A 27137-nucleotide genomic window follows, 5' to 3' on the forward strand; every position below is an offset into this window, starting at 1 on the left:
ACTGCACATCATGTAGCAAAAGTATGTGTATCCCTACCATTAAAAAAAAAACAGAGGCTTGCTCTCCTGTCCCAAGTATTCTCAGTAATCCTGTAAACTCATAATCCGAGTTCCTTATATTTAACTTTATATAAGTTGGAGTTCTCACCATTGATACAGAAAAGATATTTGCTTAATAGAAATTAAGAGACATGAGATTCTCAAAAGGTTTAAAATACTTAACTTTTTCCCTTCTTTACTTTCTGATATTTCTTTCATGATATGCACAGTATTTATATAGACTTTTAATTCCTTCCTCTACAGAGACAGTTCATGAAAAGAATTCTTTTATCCATAAATGTTCTGTATTTAAATATTCAGAGGACATCACCTCTCTCTAGACTGCATAAAATTACTTCTTAGTAACAGCAGTAGTAGCTTCCATTTTAGTCTGCACTGTTGCTGGCCTTGGGATAATTAATTTCAACAAAGGTCTAGGAGCACACACTGAGCTCCTCAGTTCTGCTTGGGCAGTTGCCATTAAATATCTCCTGGAAATCAGGTAAGCACCTCAGTGCTTGTATCATGTGAAAATAGATACAAAAGAAAGCAAAGCTACAGAAACATTTTGCATGACCATTTAACAATATCTCCCTCAGCAGGATTGAATGGAGTGACAACTCTGCCATTATTCTTATACAGGAACAAAGTAAAATTCTTATGAAGAAAGTAAATATGTAGGAAATAACTTTCTAATTCCTACACTTAGTAGCTGACTAAACCTGACTAGCCCAAATAATTTTCAACATAAAACTCTAGAATTTGTTTCAAAATACCTGTCTTTTGTTTTTCTAACTCTACATACAATATTTTTCAAAATATTTTAAAAGCTGCAGTAAGTGATAAAGCCTAAAATGTACTGTTTGGTGAGATCATACAGGGTATAATATCGGTCACAGATCAAATTTTGACCTTCATATATTCCTTGGTTCCATTTACATTCATACTGCGGAAGATGAAGTAGAAAGTGTTTCTTGAACTTCCTTTTCCCCACATACAACTATTCACCAACTAAGTTATCTGCTGTAGTACTTTACACCTTCCTGGTTCACCGTCACTGAAATGCCATCTAGATTTCAAGGGCTACTAAAAAAGGTTAAATCTCAAGCAAACCATTCTAACCTCCTCTTCTAGTATCTGCTAACAAAAATGATTAAAAGGAACTGATTTTTCAAGAAATGTATTCATGCATATACACATGTAAACTCATAGGTAACATCAGTTTCTAGAACGAGGCATTTCTAATATCCTTCAAGGAGATGGTCCATGGCATACACTGGTGTGCAGACTCTAAAAAAATGATCAAACAATGAAGGAATCATAAACAATAACAGAAACAACCAGAGAATTTCATTTTGCTATGTTAGCAAACCTGTTTGCCTGGATGTCAGTAGCATGAATTAATGTGGTGCCCAGAGCTGCCAGTTATACTCATCTATGCTCTCAATTCAGTCAGTTGTAGGAGAAAACTTACATAGTGTATGCTTCTGAAAACCATGTGGCCTGAAAGAGTTATTTGCTCTGCACGCCCCATGGCTGACAAAGTCTCAAAGCACTCTGCTTTCAGACATTTGGGCTCCTTCAAAGAGATAGCTCAAGCATAATCTCAGACGCAGACTTTCAAAGTGTTTGAACAATATGTTTACAATAAGAAATGCTATTCCTCTCTCCGAAGCTTTCTGCTTTTCTGAATTAAGAGTAAACTACAGAAAGGGAAACTAAGAGGTACAGTGCAGAGGTGGAACGAAAGTGAAGAATTCTGATACACGTTTTTTGATATGTCTAGGTCTTTTAGATATAAAAGCAGGCAGTAAGTACCTCTTCAGAACAACTAGAAAACCTATTTTATGAAACCCACATAACAACTGGATGATTTATTATCTTCATGGAGGGCATATTAACTCACTCCTACTTGCTGTTTTCATACTGGCCCAGGAAAGACTTCTGAATGAAAGTTTCATCAAAACCTTCTCATAAATCTGGGCTTTCACACATAAAATATGCTGTCAGAAGTCTTCAAACTGGTATGTAGTAACAGTAAAAAACTTTGGGTAATTTATAGAACCCTTAAGTATTATCGGCTGGGAGCCCTCCACCTTGAAGAAAACCAAGCAAGTATCAGCTTTCCATGGAGAGTTATGTGGTGGTGATGGACTGAGCAGCATCTGTCTAACACAAGGGTATTTGAGCTTAAGAGGAGCACAATACCTTGGAACAGCTCTATCAGTTTCTACAGTAAGAAAGATTCTAGATGCCTGTCTTTTGGATATCTATGGCAGAATTCATATCCTCCTTAAGTCAGTGCCTATATTCTGCAATTGTCAGAGAGAGGAAGGTGTCTTACAATCTCCAGAGGAAAAGTCAGCATGCCTAATTTTAGACCATTCTAGTAGACAGAAAGTCCTTCTTACTTGCCATACAATGAATTACATTGGAAGGGGTGCTTTACCAGCTGTCTACATCTTGTTTCATAGATAGGTTCTTCAGATAAAAGTGAGCCTTACCACAGCATTTTTTCCTCTCGTCTTGTCACTATAACCTACAGGCACTTAAAGAAGCTCATGAAACAACCTTTCTTTCTTTACAGGCCTCTTATAATTCAGGACGTTGTCTCTAATCTACCATGTTGGCAGATGATAGAAAATCTGTAATCATAAGCAGATAAAAGTCACAGTAATGAGAGATATATATGTACTAAACACAATAACCTGTTTATAACATTTTGGTGTAGTACGGGAGAGTTGGCTTAAAGCCTGGCAATTTATAAGACTAACAGTCTAGGTTGTTTCTTCTACAAGAAACAGAAATCTTCAGAAACAATGCATAGAGAAAACTCCCAGTTAAACATTTCTCTTGACCTAGTTCCATAAGCAGAAATAGTACTGCAGAAGGCATCAGACAGTAATGAAGGGGAAGAACCACTTCTGTGTTACTGTGTCTGCTTTTTGCACCAGCAGTGTCTTTGTTTCTAGTGCTTGTATCTTTGAGCGTAGTGCAAACAGAAAGTTTTCTTTGTTTGTCTAGCAGTAGAAAACCTAGATATGTACTTGGTTCATATAATTATGTTATAAGATAGGATGCAGACATGTGGATAATGTCTCTTCTGCCTCTATTGGTTTCTCATTTTTCATGACATCAGTTCCAAAATCAAACAAGGGCCTTTTCAACTGGCCAGGAAAGCCAAATCCCTGACTGAATCCATTACTCAGTTTTATATTTTGGATTATTAAAAGTTAAGATTTTAAAGAACAGTCTGGAGTTGGCTTGACTTGTGAATCCACTAGCAAGCTGAGAAACTGGTGAATCAGAGGGGGACCTGTCTAGCTGGTTTTCCTGAGGACATGCTTCCAGAGGCAGCCAGAAGCCTCCATGGGACGACAGGTCAACTGTATAGGACTAGCAATTTTATTATTTTTTTTTAATGCTTATACGCACTCATTTTTTAAAAATGTGCAATAAAAATGAAGACTTGTGGAAAAGTAAAGGAATATGAAACCTTCTGTCATTACCACAGATTTTCAGTTACACACAAAAAAATTAAATTGCATATTACTCCTGAAGTCCTATAATTTCCTCTTTTCTGTTAACCATATAAACTAATTGAGAACATACATTTGAGAGTAACTATAGTGCCTTTCAAATCTGAGAAACTGCTCCTAATTAGCCCGCAACCCATTTTCTTGAGGTGATTTGAGAATCAGAGTTCCTTCTCTTAGTGAAAGAATGAGATATATGACACATCTGAGTATTTCATCCTAGCTGGATGACTTTCATCCAAAATCAGAATTGCTCCAACACACTCTTTCTTACAAGGTCACAAAGCAGTTCCCATTCCTGGAAAATTAATTTATACTAAACAGCTGACTGTTAACAAATTTGACATGTCTGGCAAATAGCTGCCTCCTATGTGGGTGAAGAGAGAGCCCCAAAACTTCAAATTTTATTCACCTCAGTGTAAGTCTTTGGGGCAATATATTTTCATTTACTAACATTTTTTAACATGGATATTACATTCTGAGGTTCTACCCACTGCCACTTAACACAGTTTACATGATGAAAGTTATATTTCTGTACCAGTTTTCACCTGAAGCACATTTGTACTTGAAAGTGTACAAAGGTTTGTATATGTAATAAGTACACAGCAATGAAACAGGAGTAATTTCAGCTGCTACACAAACATGGTTACCACAGAAAGCAGAACACAGAAAATGGAACACAGAAGTTTTCTGGACCCTTGAGACAACAACACTGTGTCACTAATTTTTACTGGACTTTTTGCTAGGCAGTATGGAAGGAGATATTCAACATAGTGTTTCAGGATGAAACACTGCTGATCTTGAAAAGTAATGCAAGACTTCTGATAATCACTGATAGCCAAAGCTTAAATTCATATCTCATTTTGAAGGCAAGTAGATAATTCATGCCTCTTTCAGTCAAAAAGACTAGCTCCATGTGCTGACCCACCAAAGTCTTTTTTCTAGTGCTAGTCTGTAGGTTGAAACCAAATACTTGTGACCATAATATATGATGAAATCTATAATCAAACTACTTTGTTTGAAAATTCTGATAGGATGAAGGTGTGCACCTGCAAACCCTGATGAAAGACAGCTTTGTTGAAGACCTCATCTCAGGAAATCTTCATTCTCTTTCTGTCTCCAAAACACACTCTCACTAAGAACTTGAATAGATCATCTTACTTTTGCTTTACTTGCTTTCTTGTAAAGTGCCATAATATTTTTCAGAAACACAGAATAGTGGCTGTGAAAGAATGATTTTTAGAGAAGAGACTGCTCTACAAAATATTTTAAATGAGTTAATTAAAACTTTTTTTGTTCAATTTCTGTGCCTACATTTTTCATTTTTACTAGAATTTTAATTTACAAGTATCATTTTCTTTTGTTAGTCCTATTTTCTTCTATTCATAACTTGCAGAACTTTTACTTCTTAAAGACTTTATTTTTTTTCTTTTTCACAAAAAAGCATTGAAAATCACAGAACAGCCACTACCATGCACAGTGTTTAGATACCAAAGTAGCAACTACTAAAAAGCAAAGAGATGAAAAAAGATACACACCATTTCATAGAATAGCAGGATGTAACTGGGGGCAACTTGCAGTTTACACTTAATTACCAACATCTCATTTTTGGATGCAACATCTAAAGGAAACTGGCTAATTTGAAACTGGATATAGGAAATTGATAACAATATGGTATACTTGCAGGCTTATAGATTTGTTCCACTGCTTTGTCAGGAATACTCGCATTTTCTCAAGAAGCTAAAGATCTTAAAGTAACTTTCTCTACTAGGAGCAATCTGACACAGCCTTTACCATCAATGTATTATTAAATCTTGCTACAGTGTAACAAATTAATCCCTTTGTGCTCTTTTGTAGTTTCTTCCAAGAAATACATGGAATTGACTTCCTTTTATACTGTGATTAACAGCACACACAGTATCATTAACAAAAAGATATATTTCTATTCACATAAAAATGAAATAGGGTCCCTTTAACAAACTGCTTATATTAAGAACTTTGTTTCTTTTCTCCAATATTTTCTTTTCACCATCAACAACATAGTGTTACTCTTCTGATATTCTTTTTCACATAAATATCGGATGGGAAAACTGTCAAACGTTCTTAGACACGCAGCACTGATTGCATCTTTGTTAGCTATCCAGCAGAATACTAAGGAAAATATTAGGCACATCATAGGTTTATCTGTGTTTTATCATTGTCTTATTTTAATAATTATTTGGTTTCTAAGTATTTACTGTTTCTTGATAATGTAGAACAGTTTACACGAAAAAATGTTACTTAAAACATTCACACTTACTATAATGAAGTTTTCAAGTATAAATGCATGCGAGGCTTTGACTGGCATGACTAGACACTCAGTTCTCAAACAACAACCTTAAATTTCAAAATAAGGTGTTTGAAACCCGAGTTAAATAATTCTGGTTATGCAGGAGTTTAAGGATCTTTTTTCCTGTGGCACTAATTAAACAAGAATTTCTCTCCCTGAGCTACCCAAAGTAGTAAAGACACAACTGTCAACACAAAGGAAAGCGCAAGCGTGGTCTAGTGACTGTCATGACACATTAGACTGTCAACAGCCTCCCAAGAGCTTAGTAGCACTGATTGCTCATTACTGAGGTAAGAGTTATTCAAGGTTTTACAGGGGAATGGTCTTCCTGCTTTACTAGACAGCACTTTTCCCTACCACATGAAGACTGAACCAGTGGCTGCCAGATTTTTTTAAGAGACAATGTTCTGAATAAAACTTGGAACAATCTGATACCTGATGTTTGCATGGACTCATGAAGTTACAAAGGAATTTTAAAACATTCTTTGTAATAGACATGGATAAGTTTTCCCAAGTCCATTTTGAAGATATCCAAATTATTCTTTGGTTAATTGTTCTTTAGATCCTATTGTACAATATGTGCAGTGTGTGTATACTTAGCCATAATCACTACAAATCAACCTGAAAGTATGTTCTGTTTGCTGCTGGATGACCTGCTTCAAATTTCTTCTGTCTTATAGCAAATAAAACTCTTACTAATATTCCAGAATAAAATACTCTGGAGAAAAACATATCATGTAATTTCTATAATACATGTCCTCATATCTATTCCACATGCTACAGACAGACAAACTTTATAGAAATGTATTTACCTCAGGATATTTGCAGTAGCTTTCCTTTCTTGTGGTAGAAGATCAGGGTCTCTCAAAACTTCTTCCAGCAAATTTAACACATTCATTTTCAGTTCATTGTTTAGTTCAAAATCCTACAAAGGAAAACAATTACATTTTCTTTTTCTTCAGTTACTTATTTTAATGAAATAACTGAAAAGATACAGTTTTGTGAGCTCTTCCCATTTCTTTTTGTGTGCTATTAGCTACAAACACCTAAGTAAACTTTGACAGTTGTTGAAAAGAACAGGCTGCAGAAGTGGGAACCTGAAAGACTATAATTTATCTATTTTCTGACTGCTGATCTATTGTCGAGCCAGACAAATTACTTCATCTTTCTGTTATGGATTATGCCTTATCATCTTTTGACCTACAAGGACTAAAAAGGGGGAAAAACAATTTAGTTCCAATACTCATATCATTATCTAGCTAGGGTGGACGCTGTTTTTTTCCCCGCTGTTTTACTGAGTTTCTCTATTTTCCTTTCTGAACCTCTGTATTTCTCCTTCCATACTCTTCTCTTAGAATCATAGAATCATAGAATCATAGAACTACTCAGGTTGGAAGGGACCTCAAGGATCATCAAGTCCAACCGCAGCCCAACCACAGTACCCTAACTCTAACAACTCACTGCTAAATCATATCTCCAAGCACCACATCCAAATGACTCTTAAACACATCCAGGGATGGTGACTCAACCACCTCCCTGGGGAGCCTATTCCAATGTTTAACAACCCTTTCTGTAAAGAAGTGTATCATAATGTCCAGCCTAAACCTACCTTGGCGCAACTTGAGGCCATTTCCCCTCGTCTTGTCACCTGTCACCAGTGAGAAGAGACCTACCTGCTTTTAGTTTGACACAATGAAGTATTCAATCAATACAGTCTTGATAAATCAGACCAGTTGTCTGACACTACATTTACTTTAATAGCATTTTAATTATTTTTAAGGCAGACTGATATCTTACATAGGACCACAACCGAAGAACAGGAACACAAAACTCCACTTTCTCTTGACTTCATCATAGGAGAAAATCAAAGAATAGAACAATGTACAAATATTAAGGTAGGCAGAGACAGGTAGGTCATGGAGTAAACTTCAAAAATGCTTGTATTAAGCTAAAAGCTAACACTTGGATAAGAAAACTCAATGCTGGACAAGTATCTCAAGAATAAGTACAAATAGTTCCAGGTACTGCACTGTATTTGTTCTATAATGTTGGTTTTTTTTTTGGTTTTGTTTTTAACCGTAGTCCAAAATGCCTGCTTTAGAAACTATTTTAGCTTGTTTGGAAAAGAAGATTTATTTCTTTATTTGGGATACAAAAATGGGACTATTTAGTGAAAGCATAGGGAACGTAACTGAACTACTAGAAAGTAGTGTTTGCTTCAGTGACTTTTAATAAAAAACCATTTGGAATATGAAGTTATCAAAATTCAGCTAGAAGAGAAATCTCGAAAAAAAATCTGCACAGACTAAGTTAATCAGTATAATTAATATTAGTGTTAGAATCACAGAATCATAGAATGGTAAGGGTTGAAAGGGACTGTTAAGATCACCTAGTTCTAACCCCCTGCTATAGGCAGGGACACCTCCCTCTAGACCAGGTTACTCAAAGCTCTGTCCAGCCTGGCCTTCAATGCTTCCAGGGAGGGAGCATCCACAGCCTCTTAAGGCAACCTGTTCCAGTGTCTCACCAGCCTCACAGTAAAGAATTTATTTCTAATATCTAATCTAAATCTTCCTTTCCAGTTTAAAGTCATTTCTCCTCATCCTGTTGCTACATGCCCTTATAAAAAGTCCTTCCCCAGCTTTCCTACAGGCCCTGTAGGTACCCCGTGGAGCCTTTCTTTTTCTGGGCTCTCTCAGCCTGTCTTTGTAAGGGAGCTGCTCCAGCCCTCTGATCATCTTTGTGGCCCTCCTTTGGACCCACTCCAACAGCTCCATGTTCTTCTTGTGTTGGAGCCCCAGAACTGGACGTAGTACTTCAGCTGGAGTCTCATGAGAGCAGAACAGAGGGGCAAAATCATCCCCATTGACCTGCTGGTCAGCATGTTGTCCCCTCATTAGCTCAATGGTCTGTGTTCTTGTTAGTCAATGCAAAAGGGTTTTTGCATGCATTAATCCAATAAAAGACAATCTTTCCCATAGGACAGAGAAAGCCCTCTATTAATGTTGTTTAAACAGGTCTTGTCTTACAGCCCCAAATTTTGGCATTGGTTTTTTGTTCTTGTCATTGTTGTTTTAGTTGTTGCTCTGTGTTTTTTTTTGTGCTTGGATTTTTTTTTAATTACAGTGTGTGATCTGCTTCTTATATTGTGAGGAAAAGAAAAGAACACTGAAGAAATGTGAAATTCAAAAGAAAATTGTAGAGATATTTTCCAGCTAATGTCAGGGATCTATGGATTCCTAAGATATTACAGGTGTAAAGAAAGCCCACAGAATCTAGGGAAATCACTTAATGTACTTAAATTCTTGTAGAAAGTTTATCAGAATTATAGAAACACACCAAAAAACTATCAATTCCAAGAAACATTTGTAGATAAGTAATTAGATCTACCTCTATTATGAACATTATACACAAATACACACTTATATATTACACTTATTTACAGTATTGGTATGTATAGATCAAACTGCAAACATGGATAGGTCTAGACATACTGTGTATTTGTATGTCATTTCTCTACATACAGATTTAGATTTATCTTGTGGCATTTTTTATCCACTGTTATCGCCTGCTTATATATTTCTCTAATTCTTCAGCACTTCTAACTTGACAGTATCCTACCATGCCAGCACTAGGAGAAGTAGCAAAAGGAATACCACCAAATTCAGCACAAAGCAGACTGAAGCACCCACCAGGCCCGGCAGAAGCAAAAAGACTCCTTAATTTCTGCTAAGTAGAAGTACAGGCTGGCAAGCAGAAGTAAAGTTGCTATACTGGCTTACATTTAAACAGCTGCTCAGAATTTGCAGCATACCAGTATTCAAAGAAACTTTCAATTGGAATTTCTATATTTCAGAAGAAATGCAGTCAGTAAGAGAAGAACTGCTCTAGTTTTGAGCTTTCCATCAGGTAGATTTCAGTTTGATAGTGACTGAATTATTTATGAAATGGTATATAACTCTAATATATTTTAGAGTCCACATTAGCCTAAAGATTTGTTAGTTTTATTCAGATTTACAGTTGGCTTAAGCAGAGAAATTAACTAAGATTTCCTGGAAGAAATTCAATTTTTATTTGTAAGTCCATTATTGTCACTGAGGTGAAAAGGTGCAGTTTCTGCTTTTAATATTTACAGTACAAAATCACTTATGAAAATATATAAAAAATATATTTAAAAAAAAAAATATATATATATATATAAGACAGCTGATGAGTAAAGTAGGAGGGCTGCCCTGGAGTCACAAAAGATAAGAATAGGATGTATGAAGTTCTCAGCTGTTAAAAAGCACAATGGTCACCATCACTTATTTATATTCACAGCAGTAGAGCAGTGCAGCAAGAGGTAACACACTCATGTCCTATTTACTGCTGAGCAGTGCTGCACAGAGCCAAGGACTTTTCAGCTTCTGACACTACTCTGCCACTGAGAAGTTGGGGGCTAACAAGGAGCTGGGAGGGAAAAAACCAGCACAGCTGACCCAACTGGCCAAAGGGTTGCCACATACCATGTGGTGTCATACAGAATGATAGACATGGGGGAGCTGGCCAGCATGCTGTCATTGCTTGGGGACTGGTTAGGCATTGGTGAGCAGGTGTTGAGCAACTCTCTTTATTTTGGCTCACAAGTTTGTTATTTATGGACTGAAGGAGAACTGGGTGGGAGTAAGAGAGCAACTGTGGTGCTTACTTGCTTATCAGGGTTAAACATCATCTCCTTTATAGCTGAAGAGCACCAAGTTCAGCATGATTACATTTTAAGCAAATTCATAACCAGCCTGTTGATCAGTACCACCCACAAGACTAGATGGTACTGTTTTCTTCAGAAAGTACATACAATTTCCCTTGCCAAGAGGAGCTAGAAAAGCTGTGCTGCAGCATGAAAGTGCTTCAGAAGCAATCTATCCAGCTGAGTCAATCAAAAAAAGAAGGAATGTTGGATTTAGAATCACTGCCCAGAAGACAAGAGACTGTGACTGTGGCAGCAGAAAGCAAGAAAAACAACTAGATGCGCCAGTGAGGTTTAACAAGAAATATATAGGTTTATTACAGGTGGTAGTTACATAATTTTTAAGTTTTGTCATGGGAAACTCCCAAAACATTTCCTCCTCCCTTTCTTTAAATTTTCTTAAGTGAAAGGAAACATTCTCCATTTAAACAATGTCAGGAAACATTGAATAACCCAGGCAAACAAAAGGGAGCTAAAACCTGAGAACATAATTTATTTGGAAAATATTTGAGTACGTCACAGAATGGCTGAGGTTGGAATGGACATTAAAGATCACCTAGTTCCTATCTCCTGTCTTGGGCAGGGCTGCCCACCAGATGAGACTGCCCAGAACCCCATCCAACCTGGCCTGGAGCACCTATAGGGATGGAGCATTCACAGCTCCTCTGGGCAGCTATGCCTCAGTGCCCTCTGAGTAAAGAATTTTTCCTAAACATCTAGCCTAAATCTCCACTCTTTTCAGTTTAAAGCCATTCTATCTTATCCTGCCACTTTCAGACAATGTAAAAACTTAGTCTCCATCCTGCATTTAAAACTTAGTCTTCTTCCTGCATTTAAGCTCACCCCAAGTAGTGGAGGACTGCAATAAGGTTCCCCCAGAGCTCCAGAACTTTCTCTTCTCTAGTCCAAAAACCACCAGTTCCCTCAGCCTGTCCTCACAGGAGAGGTGCTCCAACCCTCTGGTCATCTTCATGGCCCTCCTTTTGACCTCCTCCAACAGCTCCATATCTTTCTTGAGCTGGAGACCCAGGCCTAGATGCAGTACTCCAGATGGGGCCTCATGAGACTGGAGCAGAATTAGACAATCACCACCTTTTCCCTGCTGGCCACTTTTCTATTGATGCAACCCAGGATACAGCTAGTCTTTAGGGCTGCAATACACACTGGTGAATCATGTCCAACTTTTTGTCCACCAGAATCTCCAAGTCCTTCTCAGCTGGGCTGCTTTCCATGAATCCCAGTCCATACTTATATCTAGAACTGCCTCAACCCAAGTGCAACACCTTATTATGCTTGGCCTTCCTTCGACTTCCACCACATCTCTGGGCAACCTGTTCCAGCGCCTCCCCACCCTCATTATAGAAGACCTCTTCCTTATATCCAACATAAATCTGCCCTTATTGTGTTTGAAACCTTTTCCTCTTATCATATCACAACAGATCCAGCTAAGTCTGTCCCCTTCTTTCTTGTAGCTCCCCTTTAGATACTCTCAGGTCTCCCCAGAGCATTCTCTTCTCCAGGCTGAACAACTCCAGCTCTCTCAACTTGACATCGTAGTGGAGGTGCTCCATCTCTTGAATCATTTCTGTGGCCCTCCTCTGGACATGCTCCAGCAAGTGTATATCTTTCCTGTCCTGAGGACTCTACGTCTGGATGCAGTAAGACCACACCAGCACAGAAAAGAGGGGCAGATTTTCTTCCCTTGACCCACTGGCTATGTTTCTTTTGATGGAGTCCAGGATACAGTTGGGCCGTGAGGGCAGGTTCTCATCTGCCCAATTCTCAAGCCAGAGTCATCTCGATGGCATCTCTTCCATCTACTGTATCTACTGCACCACTCAGCTTGGAGTCATCAGCAAACTTGATGAGGGTACCTTCATCCCATTCTCTACATAATTAACAAAGATGTTGAAGAAGGTCCCAAGGTATACCGCTATGGGACATCACTTGTGACCAGCCTCCAACTGGACACAGAGCCATTGACAACAACCCTCTGGCAACCATCCAATCAATTCTTAATCTGTGGAATAGTCCAGCCTTCAAATCATCTCTCTCCAGTATAGAGAAAAGGATGTGTTATGGGACCATGGCCTAACAGGTCCATCAGTTACCTCTTCTTTGTCCACTGATGCCATCACTCCACAGCAGAATGTCAATCAATTGGTTAGGCAAGGGAATTGTACAAGGAGTAATCATGAAGAACCTGCTGAAATCTTCAAAAATCTCCAACTTCAACAAACCTATACATGCTACCTGTAAAAATAATTTCACCTAAGTTCTGCACTCAAAATACAGCCAAGTGTTCAAACTTTCAGGTGTCTGCTTAGAAGGCAAGAAAAAAAACTCAGCAGAAAACAGCTATTGGGAGACTGGCTTTAGACTTCTGTTTGCCATGTGAAGAGGAGTAAGAGGAGTACAAATTGTCATGATAAATGTAATGCTAATCCCTTGTGACAGACTTTGCCGAATACATTTGGACCAATTTTATTAGTTTCTATCGCTCTGAGGAAACACAGGAAAATTGCTCAAAAAGATGTGGCAGGCACACTTGGCTGACTGGGAGCAGCATACCCAAAGCCTGCATGGCTCTGCATCATTACAAATGGACGGAAAACTAATTCACTGACCAAGAACACATCTGAAACTGGAAGCCTTTTTTCAAGCAGGGAAGGAAGGAAGCTGACTGCTTTCTAATACAGATTCCCAGCACCAGCATATGTAACTGATGGTGTTTTCCAAATGTAGTTTATATTATCACTACAAGCAAGAAGAATCAATGCACTGAAGTCTTTTCCTAGCAAATTCTCTTCATCTTTTGAATAACTACACAGAGAAGATCTTTCAGTCCGTAAATGACAAACAAGAAAACCTGAAGAGAGATGTGTTAGAAGGAAACACAGGGAAGGAAAAAAGACAAACGTAGAAAGAACAAGAAATGCTCAGATGGAAGGTTAAGGGAGAAGCGTTGAGTAAGAAGATATATCAGTGAAGACAGAAATTGCTGGGGATATGGCATAATGGCTAGGAAAGGAAAATTTTTAGAGATATCTGAAGTGAAAATGCTCTAATGGAGAGCAAAAGAAGAGTTTAATTAGTGAAGGGACAATAAAAATTTAATGAAGGATTAAAACTACAGTAGTGAAGGAAAACTACACGTACATCTGGAGTCAGGTTTTGGATGTCTTTATGAGTACTCATACAATGTGGATTTACTGTGTGCAGACTCATTGTCCTTTGCCCCCACTGCCAGCAGCAAACTGAAAATAGCAGACGGGCACAGACATTGAGAAAGACTAGCACTGCTGCTGGCTATAACTGATTACTTTAAAGTGACAGGATAACGATAAAATCTTGCTGGGAGCCCAACACTGGAGATGTCCAGGAGCAGAAAGAGACCTACTAAAAGACTGTTCACAATGAAATTGGTGTATTTTAAAATAAATGGATTTTTCCTTACAATTTTAATATATCTGTTCTTATGCAAAAGTGTAAACAGACAATCACTGCAGTGACATCAGCAGGGTAACTTCTAATTTACTTCACAGAAGATCAAACTCTATCGTAATTAACTGGAATTACTCCAGTAATGCAGAACTCTACAACTTCTTTTTTTTTTTTTTCATAAAAACACAACTATCATATATAATTCTGCTGCATGAAATTTTTATAAATACACTTGCAACAAAACATTTACATATTTGGGAAAAAAAACAGATAAAAGATACTAAACCTGGCAATCAGAAAAATGCGTCACTACATCAATGAACTTCTAGTTTATTTCAGAAAGCAGCCAAGGGACAATAGCTTTGTCTTCCAGCTAGTTGCAAGTGCCAAGAAACAATCGTCATTTGGAAAAGGAGTGCCAGCTCTGGTTCTATAGTATCAGTGTTAGCTTGTCGGTTCAGGTTGAATATAATTAGGATAAAAGTACAAGCTACATTAATACTATGACTGAGTAATTCTCAGTGCATACAATACAAACCTTTCATTATCCAAGAACTGTAAAATCCGGTAGTATAAAGGAACCTTGAAAGAAGAATCTAGCCACTAGGTACTGTCAGATTAAAGTAATCAGGACTGATAGGAAATGTGACATGTCTGCCTCTAAGTTCTGGGACTTGGTACAAATCAGAGCTTTGTAGGGAGACCTCAGTGAGGGTGGATCTGTCATGCTCCAGCAGAAGTGAGGCTAGTGTACCTCTAATTAGTTTGACTGATTGCAAGCCTAGCTACTGTTCTGAGGGTGACTCATGCTCCCTAAAGGGTCATGGAATATCAAACCCTTATACTTCTGCAATATTTGGACAAAGCACAACAACAGTTAAGTACATTACTATTGACTATGCATGTGTACTCTGCACATGGAGTAAGTTTATGTAAACTTGACTTCTTTACTGAGTGACCAACAGTATGTCGGAACATTCACTCACAGCTCTCTTGTTCTGCTTCTCCTTGTGGCAACTCTTTTTCAGTTCACAATTAGTATTTTTACATGTCTACTTCAGAAAAAACACCTGAAGCATCTTTGTTGTTTCAAGATAGAGACCACAAGTCTTAAGGGTTTACTTCATAGGTAGTCGGAATATAGAATATCTTGCTGCAAGAAAAATAGAGATTATCATAGAGTTAATGTGGCTTACGTGTGATTTGCTCACATTTCTACAATAAGCTCACTATAACTTAGTCAGCTAAAATATTCATTACTTTATGCCTTTAAACAAGCCAAGGAGGGTTTAGACAAATGAATTTTTATCTTTTTTTGTTATAATGCACAAAATGAGATTGGTCAATTCATGTGCAAGGTGTACCAACACTACTGGTACTTAACCATAAGCTACTTTCTTGGATAATTTTCTATATACAGGTGTCTTCCTTCCATATTCCCCAGGCAAGATCAGTAACTACATATGAAAAACCTTCTTTTGAAAACCCAACATGGCTTAATCAGGCAAGCAAGGGGATGATTTGTAGAAGGTTATTTCACACTTGGAACAAGACAGGAGTCAGGCACCAAAAACATGACCTACACTCTCAAAATGCAAGTTTTGGTCTGCTCCCCAGATCCTGTGGTAACTTCATTACTCACTGACACCGTCTGGCAGTCTTGTTGTTTGTAATAGAGTCAAGATTTTCCAATTCATTCCAGCTGAGATTCTCAAAGAAGCCAGCGGGAACAAGAACTGAACTGTCATTCAAAACTGGGAAGTCTGGAAAAGCCAGCTTTTCTTTCCTCAGCAGCAGATGCAAAATTTTTCTCCTTGGACAAACTCCATTTCCATCTGCTTGCCACAGAAGCAGTATTATTCATTTTGTATACTGAAGTGTTTAGATAAAAGAAAGTATTGTTAAACAAAGATGAGGCTGCAAGATCTCACCAGGAAAACAAAAATCATGCATGAACTTTCTCCTCTTTGTCTCATTTTCCCTTCCTATTTTTCCATCTCTGACAGGAGTTAAGTGGGAGTTTTGCCTTCGTAAGTCCTCTCCATTCTTATCAAAGCTCTTGTCTTCATAGTAACTGTCTGCCTCAGCATTTGTGTTTTCATTGTTTACAGCCAGAGAATTCTATGCTCTTCCTCTTAATTAGGTTCTAAAAACAAATGTAAACACAAACATTTAGCTGTTATTTTGGGAAAAAGAAAGCTTTGTTGGCCTATCGATGTTTGAATGAAGAAGAGCATGGAAAAAAGAGGGGTTAAAGACAAAGAAAAATACAAAATGTAAATTTAAAAAAAATCTGGGAAGTCTTTCATGCACTAAAAAAAAAAAAGAGAGAGAAAAGGAAAGAAAGGGAAAGGGAAAGGGAAAGGGAAAGGGAAAGGGAAAGGGAAAGGGAAAGGGAAAGGGAAAGGGAAAGGGAAAGGGAAAGGGAAAGGGAAAGGGAAAGGGAAAGGGAAAAGGAAAGGGAAAAGGAAAGGAAAAGGGAAAGGGAAAGGGGGAAGGGGGAAGGGGGAAGGGGGAAGGGGGAAGGGGGAAGGGAAGGGAAGATTAGCAATACAGGTTTGATTTCCCTTGCTCAGTGTGGTAAAAACAAAAAGCAAGAACTATACATCACATTACATCAGTATGTTTGTTCCAAATTTCTGTCTGTGCCTTGGGAGCTCTTGGAGACATTAATTAGTTCCTTCTGCCATTCTGAAAGGGCTGCAGATCCGGCACTGCAATATATTTACTCAGAATTTAAGTGAGGGTCCTACACAGTGAATGACCCAACTTTTAAAAATAATTAGTCCTTTTTCTAAACATTATTTAGGATCATTTCAAGATAACAAAACTGCTTCATGAACACATATTCTCTCTGAATGGGCTGAAATGGTAACTGTAATGATTCTGTTTTCTGCACACAGACAAGTTTACATATTAAATGGCAACCACGATCAGACAAGTTTTTAAAAACACGTGCTTAAAAAATACCTAATCTTCCCCAACTGTGGTTTTGACACAACTGCAAGATGTTGTAGAAAGCTAATTAATTCCATAGCCCAGCAGATGAAACATCTTCAAGACCTAGCCAAGAACTGGATGGAGGAAAGTGAGGAAATATAAAGCTCTGAAACATTTGTTTGGACAGTATCTCTCTCCCTTGGTTCATGCACTAACCTTGACCTGTGTTATTATACGCTAGAGAGTAGAACACTGAAATGAACCAAAGGGATCCAGAGGGAGGGATGGAGGGTAGGGAATAAATAACTTGGTTAAAATTTGCAAGCACACTTATGACAGATGGCTGAACATTTCTGAACATAAGCTACATACTGTTTTGTGACTGTGCAACACCTTGTATGCCCTTGGCACTGAAACACTATGAATCAGTACCATCATTCAGGCAAATAAATAACTTGTAAAAAAATTACTATTATTGGTGGAACAGAGAACACCAGCACTGAGTTAATCACATCCTGCAGAGATAGTCATATGCTGCAACACTAAGCACATGTGCATCCTGCACTCTAAAGAGAAAGCTAAACAATGCTCCACAATTCACCCATCTAATGCCTTTGCATCTTTATATCCACTAATAAGGAAATGGCATTTTGGCAGAAAAAGTCTGGAAAATGCTATCAAGGAAACACACTGAGTGACTCATTTATCTTTGCAAATACCAACTTATTTTGTCAGCTGTTTTCCTTGCTATCTCTTTTTTTAAGTGAATAAAACCCGTCCCATTTCTGTAGATGGAGGTGAAAGATATCCCAGGTACACTGATGGCCTGTGAATGATGCAAATACCTTAAAATGTAATGAAGTTTTTGGCACATCTGTTGATCCCATAGAATTCTTGTGCTTCCACTGTTTTGTCATTTTGGAAATCTAATAAGCATTTCTTCAGCAGACACTGGTGCTAAAGGTTCTCTGGTTTGCAGTCTGTGTTCTTATTGTAAAATGAGGCTCTAAGCTACTGATCTCCAAGGACTATCTATCTTCCCTGGCAACATTTCATACTGTTTGGCCAGACAGTAATTCTTCTCTTGCCTTCCTTAAAGCAGTCCTGATCTTGGCTTTTTATTTGGCAGAAACTAGCCAGTCATTTCTGTTTTGCTTAGGTCTTGTGTCCTTCCTTTGTCCCTTGTCTCTCAAGAAACAACACAAACAGCTGATTACACAGTTTGTTACTGCAGCATTCATTACTTTTTGTGCCAAAGTCCTTGCATTTTAAGATGTTTGCTTTACTGGAATAGTGGGTTAAGTGAGAGAGAGAGAATGAAAGTCTGCCATCCTTGCAGGAGAAAAAACAAAAGGCAGTAATGATTAGGGAGCTCAAGTAACAGCTTCCTCTTTGAAAATTCATTGTTTTGGACTTTTGTCCATTACCTTAATTCCCACAATACTTTTAAAAAAATACTAATTGTGTAATTTTCTGTAAAAGTAGGTGCAATAATACTCAGGACAATATTGTATTTTTGTATATTACTGGAGGCCTTTGATATGGGAACAGATAACATCTTCATTTCCAGGAGAGAAAGAATATTTTTGTTAAATTGACACAGTGATGGAGGGTGCTTACACTCTTCACAGTTACTCTGTGTTTATACTTGGGAATCATCACAATTTGATCAGGGGCAGCCCTGAAACTGAAACATCAGTTTAATAAGTTGTAGAGATTTACTTAACACAGACAGAAGTCTGATGACTCTGTCATTTAATTAGCATGGAAGGTTGACTCATAGCACTCACTTATTGATAACTATAGCACAGACATAGCATGTACAGTACAATACCAAAATCTCTTCTTGGCTATTCAGCTTTTCAAACACAATCAGTTTTCACACTTGCATTTCCTACTGGCTTCATTCACTAGCACATTTGATCTCTATTAAAACTAAATCCATTATAAGGACAAAAAGGGAATAGTATTTAACACAGGAGAGTGCTGCAGTCAGCTGTGTAATGAACCCTGCTTTGATCACATGTTCTTGATTATTAACATGGAGCAATAAAGCAGTCAATAATTGCCACAGTGTACCATCTGCCCAAGGCTTAAAGATGTTTCATATGCTTCCATAATGCTCTCTTGCTAGTTTCCTCATTTTTTCTGTCTGTTTCCATCCTTCCTTCTGTTGTTTCTTTCAGTAATTTTTCTCATAGTCTGCTGGATGTATGCAAGATCTTCCAACGTTCCTCTTACCTAGCGGCTTAAAAGACACTGCTATGTAAGAAATTCTACTAGTTACTCCATTTTGTGATCAGATTCATAGAATTGGACTGAAGAGTGACAAAAATGAAGGACCGGTGCATCTTTCCAAATGTGCTTCAGAACAAATATATAAATATCTATATGCATCACAAGCATTTCAACACATTCAATCAAAGCAACTTAACAGTCCCACAGTATTTTGTAGAGAGGATCAAAGTACGTAAACTCCATTTGTTCCACGAAGTCAGACAGCATTTTTCCATTTACACAATACATATGGAGAGAACAAGTGCAACACAAGAATACCTGAGAGTGCTTGGAGACCCAGTGACGTAGGACATTCAGGACACGATTAGTGGCTGCTCTGCGTATTATGAATTCTTTGTCACACATGCGTTCAGAATTGTTAAAACCTGTGAGGAAAAAACACACACACAAGAATTAAAATTAACAGAGATATTACATTTCTTCAAATACTGTATGTACAACTGCTAAATAGAAGGCTTATTTGAGCATTTATGAGTAATGAAAAGAAGAAAGCTTGTATTTCAAACATGGTCATTCAGACCACTGTAATTATGCAAAACCAGTACAATATAATCTTGTCCATCATAGATAATACAGACATCTACTTGGTTTACTGTTCAGCTTCAGAAAGATGGAAAGTACTGGCTTGTGTCACGAACATCAAGACAGGTCTCTCATCAGTATGAAGGAAACAATATAAAACATGACTAACCTAAAAGCAAACACAGCCTGTAATCAAGCAGGCTATATAAAGCAAGTGTGATTTAGAAACAGGAAAGTGGTACATCACAGAATTGGTACATTGTAAGGAATAAGAGGAGGATAACAGATTAAACACAGAGGAGAGAAAGTTCAGCACAAGCAGTGCTCCTCCCTTCATGAAAGCAGCATTGTACAGGCTCTACTAGTCAAAAGCACATACAATCAGCTTATTTTTTTTTTACCACTGTAGTGACAAGAAGGTGGGAAGGTATACAGAAAACATATTTACATACTGAAAGCAATGATGTGCCAAATGCAGCATTTTCCCACACATCTTATAATTTTTTTTTTAGTCATCAATATTTACTCATCCAGAAATGTTTTTAAAAATCACAGAATCATAGAATTGCTGAGGTTGGAAAAGACCTTAAAGATCATTAAGTCCAACCATGACCTAAACATACTACCCTAACTCTAACAACCCTCCTCTAAATCATATCCGTGAGCACCCATCCAAACAGTTCTTAAACACATCCAGGGATGGTAAGTTTCTTATTACATTCACAGCATTGTTTCTTGCTTGTCTAGTTTAGTTATAGCTGTATATTACTAATAAAATGATTATATTAAATACTTCTATTAAAAAAAAAACAACAATGATAACTTTGACAAAACTCTTCAGAAGTTAATTTAATTTTTCTCTAGGTTTCTGCTGGATTTGATTATACACTACACTGTTTTCCATTTCACACAGTGCAGAGTCCAGGAACAACTGGAAACTCCCTTACATAAGGATCAGCGCCTTGCAATTTTTTTGGCATGAAAGCTGTTCTGAAGCCTGCATATTATTAGAAAGAGCAAAGAGGGATTAAGCATCTATTTATTATGTGAAAAGAATATTGGAGGTATTCTCAGAGTCTAGTGTTAGTATTATACTATTTTTATCACAGATATTTAATATATTCAGTCCAAAAAACCAAATTGCTGTTCTGCATCTTCAGACAGAAGGAAAAAAACAAGTGTAACTGCAATTATGTATTTTTTACTACAGGCTGAACCCCAAACAGATTCTCTATTCTATTTCATGGAAGTTTTTTTGAAGTATGGCATGTTACATTGTAGTTGATATCTAAGACTCAGTACTGAAGGAATTTTCATATTAACACATCTTCAGGAGTTTCATTGCCCATAAACAGCAAAGTAAACAAAATCTCTGAGGCTTTACTTACTAAAAGGTAACCTAGGCAACATTCTGTGTGTTAATTTTCTATGCTTTTCGCAGTTAACCTCTTGCAGAAGCAATTAGGCATACACATTATAAACTGCTCAATTAGCCACTTAATTGCAGCAGTGAAAGTCACAATGAAAATTATGTATTAAAGCAGTCGAGTCTCTATGAAAGTAACGCTAAGGAAAAGAAGTTTTGGTAAGTTGAAAGGAAAAAAGGAGAGAAAACTACAGAGACAGTTTCAAGCTAGCTGCAAAAAAAAAAAAAAAAAAAAAAAGAATAAAAAGAGGAAAAAACGAAAAATTTAAAGCTTCAGGGATCACTCAGCAAACTTCTATGGTTCTCAGAATTTCATCAATTTTTAATTAGAAATTAGCTTTAATGGAGTCTAAGCAACATATTTAGTCAGATCCACATAATCAGTAGCTAATGTTGATGACTTGATTGGATACACAGAGATGCACAATTGTGTATGAAGAGAACTTGGGTGACCAGAGACATACAGGTGTAGAAGTATATTTAACTCCACATGCGTTAACTCTGTACATCTACAGGTACAAGACTTCGGATAAATAGCTATGTAACATATTTGTTCAAAACAAAACTGAAAATCTACCAATTTCATAATCACTTTGTTTTTAAATATCAAACACATCAAAATGCCAGGATGTGCTTCTTTCTCCTTCCACAAAACACTTATGTTTGACTGTTCTTTCTGAAAAAGGAACCCCAAAACACTTCAGGAATGTCAGAGAACTAAATCTGCCAACTGATTTTGAAGAAGACTTTATTTATAGTATTTTCTTCTGGACTCTCAAAAACTATCTGGAAATGTGATGCACTACACAATTCCCAAAAAGGGCACCTGATATCTACACTGCTACCCTGGTCTGTTCTTGCCTACAGTAGTTTCTTTCCACATTTAACTTTTCAATACTCAACCATGTTTTGGTGTAAAATGCTGAAGTTGGGCTAGGGAACGGACAGGTTTCTGCTGTCTGTACTAACAAGCTTTCACTGCACCTTTACTTCACATACTTGCTTTTTCTCTCTTTCTCTATTTCTATTTTATAATTAATTATATCCTTGAAAGCTTACAAAAAAAATGTGGAAAGCATAGTATGCACAAAAAGCACTCCTCTGGTTCCATTCCCCACCCTCCATCCCCAAAGGACTAAATGGTATGCTGGAAATAGCTCAAAACTCACGGCCTGTATTATCACTATTCTTTGTATACAAGGAGACACAGCCTCATTCTACACAGATGTTTGGCTTTACCTCTACCTTCAGCTTCTCAACTTGCTTTGAGTATCAACAGACCTTAGCTAGGGTCCACACTCAGTAGTTCTGACAATAAGACATTAGTCAGACCTTAAGGCAGAACCAGGTACGCTGGAGAACAACACACAGAGTTCCAGGACCTCCCTGATGCAGCCAAGGTTGAAGCAGGCAAAGTTGGTGGGACTTGCAATGTTCAGAAAATGAAGCCTCTGCCTCTCTTCTATGACAATACTCCAAATGTTTTAGCATAGATATGGAATTAACAGCAAGCAGTTCTGGACAAAAGAACTACCTATATTCCCACCTCAGAAAGGGCTGACCAGATATTCTGGTCAACATTGAGGACCTGCTCTACAACAGAGACGCAAATGAAGAACTGTCCTTCATGAAGATGGAGATGTGCCAGTCATCACTGACCAGTGTAGTCAGATGTCCAGAAGCAAAGCAGATTATCTTCACTAGGCCTACCACCAGAAGTGCGAACCTTTTGAATGGTGTTAAGCACGCCACTCATTCTTAGCTTTTCAATTCCAAACTAACTGGTAACAGAAATGGGAACTAGAGATTGCCAGCCGGTGCTAAAGATGGTTATCATTCACATCATTAACATGCCCATCAAGAACAGATTAATTAGATTATACTTAAAATTCTAAGTTTTTTTAGTAACTGCTAGATAAACTTCAGTGACTATATACATGAACTTTTCATTACAATCATAGACAAAAGCTACTATTATTTTTATCTACCCACCTATACTTCAGAAAAGGTAAGTGTGAAGCTATACATAGATAGGTATCAGCAGACCTTCAAAACTAATATGACAACTCCCTCCCAGACTGTACAGCAACAGTTAAAAACACAATTCAAAATGCTGGACTGTATTATTCCCAATGCTAAGAGAACTCTGATGCATTATTAGACTAAATAAAAGTTGGTGAATACTGACCGTGCAAGCAGAAGAAATTTCATTAATTCTTACATCACTAAATAGATCTTTTCATTAATGAGAATCTGAGAATATGTAAGAAATACAGTACTCAAGAACTGCACAGAAATACAAATAGCACAGAAGTATGGTGTTAATTTTAGGAATATTATAAAACTCAGAAAAAAGTAGCAGATGTAGGAGCTGTAAGCAAATAAGATCACTAAGCACTACCTTCTGGTCTTCTAACTTTGAAAGGAAAGGTCTAAACAGAACACAAAGAAAAAACAACAAAAACTTATTACCACAGCAAAGCAGACATGCAAAGAGAAGTTCTTGGCCAGCATTCTTTTTTTCCAACTTTCAAAGCCATGTGGTCTGTGGAAAAGGAAGTGCCAAAGATAGCCACAAACTGACGTGTCTCCTAAAGGTAATCCAAATTCTACCTACCATTCAATCCTGACTACTTTTGAACACGTGGTCTAGCAGGGATTGCATGTCACCTACTGCAAAAAGTAGGTGAGAGCCAGAACCTTGAGGAGCTACACAGCATTTGCTTTTTCCTGTCTATATATAAAGTTGAAATAATATCTTCTGAGGGACAGTGCAATGCATGCAATACAACATTTGAGATTGTAACTCAACTTCAGCAGACAAAAAGGTGCACTTACAACAAAGAAGCGATTCCACTACCAAAGAGCTTGCAATCTTAGCAAATTAACAATCCAGAGCAGCTGTTCGGTATGAACAATTGGGAGAGAACAATGGGACTGAGAGAAAGTGCTGATAAGGCTGACAGGCAGACTTAACTGAACAGCAAGTTGACAATGTACTTAGTATTAACAGAATTGTGTCCAGGTGAAGTAACAAAAATATATGGTATGTGGAGAAGCAACACAGAAATGTGGCGCACAATTTCATTCACTTTGTGGAAGTCAGTGGCAAAAATAGATTCCTAATTTTACTGAGCCCCTTTGCTCATTAACCACAGTTTTTTCACTCTACTAATGCAGAGTATAAGAGGCTGGAAGAGATACACAGCCTCTGTCACACACTGCCCAGGATTCTTAATTGAAGTACAAACCTTTATGGGTCTTCCTCATATACTCTTCCTACCTCGCTTTGGTCTAGAAACAGTTTTTAACTCTGATTATACAATCCCTTGCATAATACCATTCCTGTCTCTGACTTAGGCTCTCAGACACTCTTAGCCATGGAAGCTGTAAATCTACGTAAAATTAACAAAATAGCCATACTTCACGTCTCAGTTTCGGCTGAGATGGAACTGTCTTCAGAGTGTCTGGTATGATGCTATGTTTTGATTCTAGGAGAAAAACAATGTTGATAACACACGGATGTTTCTAGTTGCTGCTAAACAGTGTTGTACAAGACCATTCACCGTGAAGGGTCCAAGGAGCTGAGGGGGAACAGAATTAGGACAGCTGACTTAAACTGGTTGAAGGAATATTCCATTTCATATGACATCATGCAGAAGGAAAGTACTGAATGGGTGGGAGTTCATCTCATTCTCTTCTGCTGCTTGGGGGTGAGCTGGGCATTGGTCAGGGGGTGGCAAGTATCACTTGTTTGTGCATCACTTGTTATGTACATTCATACATATATATTTATACATAGTCATAACTACTATCCTTTACTTTTTCTCTGGCTTAGTAAATAGTTTTATCTCAACCCACAAGTTCCACTGTTTTTTTCCTGATTCTCTTCCCCTCTGCACTGGGTAGAAGGGAGAGTGAGCAAATGACGGTGTGGTGCTCAACCACCTGCTGGGTTAAACCACAATACTTCATCAGTTGAAATTTTATCTAGCTTACTATGCAAAAGCAAATGCTTATGGCAACAATGTTTTAAATGGACAATTTTAAGGTAGTCTTTCCCATAGTGCATAATGGCATAATGCAGTTTGGAAGCTAAGCATCATTTCAATTAAATCAGGGGCAAAGCATGCATGATTTCCTCTAAGCTCATCTTCACCGTGGTTCCTGAAGAGGATATAGGGGAAGGGTCTCATCTAGCAGAATGCCAATATTTTCTAAGATTTAGTTAGGGTTCTAGATTGAAATACATTTCCCAGGTAGGACTACATGCAGACTCCAAGGTAAAATAATCAGAAACATTTCATAGCATAACATTTCATGTATCCATTTCGGTCCTGAAGGATGCAATCTTTCCACATCAGAAATAGCAGCAATATTTCTGATCACTAATAATCTTCACTGTAATCTACTTTCAAGCAATTAATTTGTCCTGCATTTCTGCTGAGATGAATATAGGCTGCTTTCACATGTATTTTCTTCACATAATGGTGATACAGAACTTTTATCACATGCTATCAAACACAATGCTGATTTGCCATCATTGTTAGTTATTAGTATTAGTTAGTACTACTTCTTCTAACATAATTTAATTACCCTGCTTGTGCGCTTGTCTTTAGATGTTATGCAAAATACAGTTTCATCTCCAGATGTTTTTATTACAGGTACTATTATCAAAACTGTTATTTTTGAAGCTACCACCAAAGAAAACAAAGATGCTGAATAAACATGAATCTCAACATCCGAAGACACAAACACATTAAATTACAACAGTATATTTTACATGAGTTGCTTCCCTCATGAGAAAGTCTACAGCACTTTACATTGGTAGATGTCACTAGCTATCCCACTCATAAAGCAAAAGCACAGAAGGACACCATATGTCACTGTTTCCACCACCTTTTGAACTCCTACAATCTGGACCAGATTGAAAGGTCTTGTTGCATGACATTGTGAGACAGAGAATGGATCCTTTCCCTCAAAAGTTACAGGAAAGTCCCAATAGCACAGTCATGTTCTGCATTTTCTTGTTCTACTAAGCAGACTTGTCTCTATCAGAAATTCACATAATTCCCCATTTAAAAGCCACTCTCAACCAATCAAAGCATTTATACAACGCATTTTGCACTGTGTGTGCTAAAGGAATTGATCAATGCATACTCGCTTTTATACTTTGCTCAATGTGTCAAAAAAGCCTGAGTCCAGTTGCAATAATCGTAACAACTTCATTTTATTCTTCAGTGTTAATACAGCAGGACATGACTCCTGACTGCAATAACTAACTTATCAAAAGTTTTGATGATAGATTTGGAATGCCTTATAATTTAAATTCCCCAAATTAGAGGACATTTGTCTGTACTTAAGAAGAGTAACGACAGCTAGTTTCTAGTGACTCTCGTAACAAAAAATTCTTCATTTCTAAAACGCATTTTATCAGTCAGTTTTAATAAAATACCCTGGAATCATATACTGAAGCTGCATTAGCATCTAATACAGTTGAAAACTGCACTCCAACAAGTGAGGAGGTAACAACCTTCACTGCCCATAAAACAGACAACCAATAATTAAAAGAAAAAAAAAAAAAAAAGTGTAAAATACATTTCCCTCTCTTTTGTGGTGTTTTTTTTTCTTTTTTTTTTTCTGATAAATACAGTCATGGACTCTAAACCAGCCCATCTCAAATCCTGAAAGCTTAGGGTTGGCAAACATCAGCGGTACTTTCTGACCTGAATACAGAATAAATGCAACACCCAGGCTTCAACCAGAGTGATTTTCATACACAGATTAAAATCGAAAAAGCCTCTGCAACATACGTAGCACACACCCACACCTGATTTTAAAAGGCTTTCACTGACATAACTAAAAAGTTTGGCTGAC

General features: G+C 37.5%; 1 protein-coding gene across 4 annotated transcripts in view; it reads right to left on the reverse strand.

Moving 5' to 3' along the window:
* Positions 1-27137, reverse strand: part of RASGRF2 (Ras protein specific guanine nucleotide releasing factor 2) — a 126778-nt gene that overhangs the window by 14896 nt on the left and 84745 nt on the right. For all 4 annotated transcript variants that reach the window (XM_031603393.2, XM_090131231.1, XM_090131233.1 and 1 more), the window contains exons 18-19: positions 19571-19677; positions 6717-6829 (exon numbers count right to left, since the gene is read on the reverse strand). In XM_031603393.2, coding sequence (XP_031459253.2) covers positions 6717-6829; positions 19571-19677 — 220 coding nt within the window. The remainder of the gene's footprint in view (positions 1-6716; positions 6830-19570; positions 19678-27137) is intronic.

The sequence above is a fragment of the Phasianus colchicus genome, chromosome Z (genome assembly GCF_987193195.1).
Source record: "Phasianus colchicus chromosome Z, bPhaCol1.hap1.1, whole genome shotgun sequence".
Classification (NCBI taxonomy): domain Eukaryota; kingdom Metazoa; phylum Chordata; class Aves; order Galliformes; family Phasianidae; genus Phasianus; species Phasianus colchicus.